At 47.1% G+C, this 6,000-nt stretch overlaps 1 protein-coding gene across 1 annotated transcript in view; it reads right to left on the bottom strand.

The window, feature by feature from the left end:
* Window positions 1-330: 330 nt before the first annotated feature.
* SLC41A2 (solute carrier family 41 member 2) overlaps window positions 331-6,000 on the bottom strand; it is a 128,878-nt gene continuing 123,208 nt past the window's right edge. Inside the window, exon 11 of the mRNA XM_059402207.1 lies at window positions 331-572. Within this exon, the coding sequence (XP_059258190.1) occupies window positions 498-572 (75 nt within the window). The 3' untranslated portion in view covers window positions 331-497. The remainder of the gene's footprint in view (window positions 573-6,000) is intronic.

The raw sequence follows: 6,000 nt of genomic DNA, 5'->3' as shown, positions 1-6,000 counted from the left end.
GGTGTTTGGCACCTGTGCCTCATTCTCCCGCTGCTGCATAGAAGCTACCAGAAGCTGGCGTTGACCTGGACAGAGGTTCTGCCGTGTTTTCTGAGGGGCCCCGGGGCGGCAGGGGCAGGGCCTGGCACCAGCAGCAGTAACAGCCCTCCCCGAGAGGTGACCTGAACTTGGAGCATGAACCAGGCGATCCAGACAAGCTGTGGCTGAAGGGGAGTGAGGGACCCCCACCCCCACCAGGGACACGTCGAAATCTCTGGGTGAGACTTAGGGAGAGAGCTGGAGGTGCTGATACATAAATGGAGGGAGAAGCAGAAGCCGCTTGTTTAAGCAGGTGCCATAAACATATTGTCAGCCTGAGCCCTTAATTGAACTCAGCGACTGGTGACGTCTGGGGAAACCGTAATTGCCTTTACCCCGCATCCAAACGATCATTATCATCGTCATCCTCCTCCTCCTCTCCTGCGCAGACTCAAGTCTAGTAGCACCTGGGCTTTATCTCAGTTTCTTTGGAGGTGCAAACTGTTTTCCCACGGTGTCATCCGGAAAGCAGCAGCATCAGCAGCCCCTAGGAACTTTTTAGGAATGCAAGATGTCAGGCCTCACCCCAAACCTACTGAACCAGAATCCTCACTGCAACAAAATCCCCCTGCCACCCACCGCGGTGACTGACTGACACATGAACGCACGAGAAGCTCTGATCTTGAAGCATTCTTACCCTGGCTGGCCTTTTAGAATCCCCTGGACACTGTGAGAATGTTCGGATCCCCACCCTGCCCTGCCCCCTGTGCAATTCAACCAGAATCTCTGGGTGTGGGACCAGGTGGCTGCAGTTTATAAGAGCTTCCCAGGTGATGCAGGGGCAGCCACAGGCGGAGGGAGAAGCAGGCTTCCCGCTGAGCAGGGAGTCTGGGGCAGGACTGGATCCCAGGACTCTGAGATCATGACCTGAGTGGAAGGTGGACACTTAACCGACTGAGCCACCCAGGCGTCCCACAACAGAAACCTTTGCTCAAAGGTTCAGTCTGATTTGATTTCAGGAAAGCTTTTTTTTTTTTTAAACATTTTATTTATTTATTTGACAGACAGAGATCACAAGCAGGCAGAGAGGCAGGCAGAGAGAGAGGAGGAAGCAGGTTCCCTGCTGAGCAGAGAGCCCGATGTGGGGCTCGATCCCAGAACCCTGGGATCATGACCTGAGCCGAAGGCAGAGGCTTTAACCCACTGAGCCACCCAGGCGCCCCTCAGGAAAGCTTTTTACCGTGACTTTCCTCTTCCCAGAGTCAAACATTCATCCCCTTTCCTTCCACCATGGACTTACCTCCTTCTGCCTCCCTTTATCTCAATAAATGATATTTTTTTATCCATGGGTAGATGGGAGTCTGCCATGGAAGGTCGGAAGTGAGCTCAGCTGGTAAAATGGGGAAGGAAGAGGCCCCCCCTGACATCGACAAACACTCGTGCCGAAGTGACTCGAGTGACAGGAAGAATGAGGAAGGAGCTTGATGGTTGGGCAGAAAAGTTCATTTGCGGGTAGGGGAAAGACGGGAGAGAGGCAGAGGGGACGGAGAGAGGGAGGATATGATGAGATTAAGTTTAGTTGGATGATCCGAAGCTGCATCTGGAAATACAGCTTTACCCAAACGTGGAAAAGATGGCCACTCGGGCTTCCTCCGGCAACTACCTCCTGAGCGGTTTCCCGGACAAACCCGCTCGGGAGCCAATAAGGAAATCCAATAAAGTCTTGCTAATTACACTCTCTAATGAATGCCAAGTCTACCTGCTCCACAGTCCAGAGATGTATATAGTCAATAGCTGTGTTAAATAACCTCTATTACCTACATATGGTATCTAATTTTGGTGTTAATTGTACCCATTAACCCACACAGAAGAGTTTTACATTTCGGCAGGATGGTTAATGCGCTGATTCCTCTGAGGCCACTGACCACATTTTCCTCCACCCTGAAATTATTCAGCCTTCTGGATAAATGACCAAGAAGCCTAAATTTCTTCCTCATGGGAAATGCTTCATCGTATCTTCGAATTAAAACTCAAAATCAACTCTACCCGAGTTTCTCCCATCTCAAACGTGACCAAAGGAGGACATTTGTTATTTGAGCTAGTAGCTTCAGAAGCCAAGACCTCCTCCAGCTAATCAAGTCATCTCCGTTCACCAGACTACATGGGCCCCAAATGTCCACTTTTGTGGGCTCCTATTGTTAATAGACTTAAGGCAGCATGTTACCTCTGCTGGTGCATTCCAATGGAGGTGATAGGTAGGGTTGGATCAAAGACAGCGTACTCCAATGATCCGATCAGGAGAGTGGGATGCAACAGAGCAACTGAAGTTGTATTTAATGTATTTTGTTGCCTACCCAGGCTTAAGGAGCTACCACAGTATGTAACATTCATAAGACATGTTAGAATAGATTTTGCCCAATATACGTCTGATAGAGGTTTTGGAAGTTTAGAGAGTGAAGAGCTCTTGTCCTGTGTGTTCCTGGCCATATCACTTGCTCATCTTAAAAGGATGCAGAAAATCCTTAAGTCACTATCCGGTGATGATGACAAGTCAATGACGATGACAGACGTTAGCACTAATGACAGTGACAGGTGGTGGCCTGGGTGGCGGTATTCTCAATATAAAGGTACCCTCTGTCATAACATTAGAGCCAAGTGAATACCACACCAGCAAATTTCACTTGAAAACTCCATTTGCAGGTGCCGGGTGGCTCAGTGGGTAAAGCCTCTGCCTTTGGCTCGGGTCATGATCTCAGGGTACTGGGATCGAGCCCCACGTCTGGCTCTCTGTTCAGCGGGGAGCCTGCTTCTTCCTCTCTCTCTGCCTGCCTCTCTGCCTACTTGTGATCTCTCTCTCTGTCAAATAAATAAAATCTTAAAAAAAAAAAAAGACACATAGCTTTAAACAACCACAATAATAATGTTTGCTGCACAAAATTTTAGAAATATAAAGAAGCATGAATAGAAAAGAAAATCCACTAAAATATCACCATAGGAAAACTATGATGTTGGTGTTTCCTTCCAATTCCTTAAAAATGTACAGTTACACACCACACATATATTTCTTACCTTTCTTCCCCACCCCGTAGTTCTCCAGCTCATAGGCACTGAGTCTGCTGGGAGCTCCTTTGCATTTCTGTCCCCAAAGCATGTCCCTTCCCATGTCCCATAAAGTTAGGGCCTTCCCCAGATGCTTCCTGATACTCAGCAGTCCATAGTGAGGGGGCTGCGTGGTAGGGCAGGAGGCTAGCCTCTCCAGTGTCCCTTTCCCTGAAGCAGGTTTGCCCTCCGCCGAAGAAGAAGACTGGGAGTCCTTTAATGAATGATTCAACCGTTGCTACAAAGTCATACTTAATTGGGCAGAGAGGCAGAAGCTGGTTGGCAGGATGCCTGGCCTCCTATACTTGTGCTTTATCACCCTTGACTTCTGCACCAGGGCGGTGAACTGCCCAGGCCCCCACAGCTGACTCCCTCAATAGGGTCAAGGTGACTGCCATGTGAAGCACTGAGAAATCCTGGCCAGGTCTTCTGGGCAGTGCCACGTGGATTTCACTCACCTGAATTCTTCCCACTTCTCCCTAGTCCCCTTGGTTTCCCCAGCCTCCTCCTTTTCCCATGAGCACACTGCCCTTCATCCCTGAAGAAATAACCTGCTCATTATGTCCTGCCTCTCTTGCAAATTTCACAGCTTGCCTGCTCCCTTCTCTGTGCTGTTCTCCTTGCAGTTTCTGGTGACTCCATCAGGGGCAGCAGTGAGCACGGGACTCAGGGATGGCTGAGGCCAGCTTTTGGGGGCGGAGATGGAGACCCTGGGGGGTATGGACACAGTGAAGTTCTGATTTGTTTTCCTAAAATAAGATCTGGAATTATAGAACTGACCTTTGTGAGGATCCGTTTCCTTCCCAAAGTATTGACTTCTCTCTGCCCGGATTGTATTCATTTCCTTGCATTAAGTTAGCAGGAAAACTGATAAGTTCAAGGGGCTTTTTTGTTTGTTTATTTCTCCCCAGTCCCTGGGTGAGAGGTGGTGGAAGGCAGTCCACAATAAATAAGATCAACCTGCATCTGTCCTGATTTTTTTCACTTAACACTGTGAGAATTTCCCCCATGTCATTAACTGGTTTTGGAAAATATGATTGTATGTGATGGTTATATATTTTACATATATTTTGAAAATTGTGTACCATAGTTCTTTAACTATTCCTCTACTGGTGGACAGTTAGTTGGCAGTTTTTTTTTTGTTTTTTTTTAAGATTTTATTTATTTATTTATTTGACAGCGAGTAGGCAGAGAGGGAGTGAGAGAGAGGAGGAAGCAGGCTCTCTGCTAGGCAGGGAGCTAGGCATGTGGCACTCGATCCCAGGACCCTGAGATCATGACCTGAGCTGAAGGCAGAGGCTTAACCCACTGAGCCACCCGGGCACCCTAGTTGGCAGTTTTTACTCTTATCCAAAACTGCTATGGGTTTTCCCATATGTAAATCCCTGGCCCTCTCACGGATCACCTGCCATGAGCCACAAGAGCCTCATTTCATCCTTCGGATTCTCCTCAGTGCTGACAGCAGAAGCCGCTTCACATCCGGCACTTAATAAAAACTCGTTAACTTCCCTCGTGATCTAGATCAGCTTTCATGGGGGCCTAGCTTAATATTAAGCTCTATGAAATCACAAGATTATGCCAAACCCAATTAGCCTCTATCACGAGCTATTCACTCCGTGGACAGGCAGCTCACGTTCTGTTATATTCAACTTCTGACATGCTATTAGCAGAAACCATTCAGGCACTAGAGAATCAAAACACAAGTAATAATTTTTTTAAAAGCACCCTGCAATGAATGTCTCATGAATATTCATCGCGACAACAACAAAGTCCCCAATTCAAATGACGTTCGTTCGAGAGAAACTATTTGACAAATTCTAGGCAGGGGTAGGTGTAAGCCACGTTGCCAGTGTTCCCAGGGATGATGTCCGCCACTGAAGCCACATCACAGTGTCGGGTCCGGATTTCACGATGGGGTCTGAACTGCACACATGTGCACACACACCCGGGTGCTCTCACACGTGTGTGCACACACACACACTCACACGGCATGTTTGATGACAATAATGCTCTCAGGTAATGTGAGCATCAGCTGTTGATTCACCGGAAAAGTAGAACCAAGATGAAGGAGACCTAAGTCCAGACCAAAGCAACCGGACTACTGCCTTTGGGAGGAAAATACTTGTGGAAATCACCTTTAAAGCCTTTAGCTTTACCATCACAGTGAGGCAGATTCAATCCAGATGGGAGTTTCCTTTCTGCCCAACCCTGGGTTCAGAGTCATTTATGGAATGCAGGTTAACGTAACCAAAATGTAGATTGAATCCATTTACAGGCTTACCTTTAGTGTGCTTCGTTGTTTTTTTGGTTTGGTTTGGTTTGGTTTGTTTTTGAGTTTCACAGATATTGTGTGTGTGTGTGTGGTTTTTTGTTTTGTTTTGTTTTGTTTTAACAAATTGAAGGTCTGTGGCGCCCGACGCTGAGCAAGGCTCTCTGCACCATTTTTCCCACAGCATTCACTCACTTCCTGCCTCTGTGTCTACATTTTGGTAATTCTTGCCATATTTCAAACTTTTAAATTATGATTATACTTCAGTTGCTGCAATCTCATGATAAACTTTTAACAGATGAAGAGGTGCCTCTTAGGGATGAACAAAGAAATGGCTGCTTGAGTTGGAGTCTACTGGTGAAGATGCTGTAGACTGTTGTGATGACAACAAAGGTTGGAGAATATTACCTGAACATGTGGACTGAGCAGTGGCAGGTTTGGGAGGCTTGTCTCTAGTTTTGAAAGAAGTCCGACTAGGTAAAATGCTATCGAACAGCATCGTGTGCTACAGAGAAATCACTGGTGAATGGAAGAGTCAGTTGATGTGACAGACGTCATTGTTGTCTTATTTTTAAGAGACTGCTACAGACACCCTGCCCTTCTACAATCGCCGG

This window comes from Mustela nigripes, chromosome 6 (genome assembly GCF_022355385.1).
Source record: "Mustela nigripes isolate SB6536 chromosome 6, MUSNIG.SB6536, whole genome shotgun sequence".
NCBI lineage: Eukaryota > Metazoa > Chordata > Mammalia > Carnivora > Mustelidae > Mustela > Mustela nigripes.
Note: the sequence above shows the minus strand (reverse complement) of the source record. Positions and strands in the feature narration are given on the sequence as shown.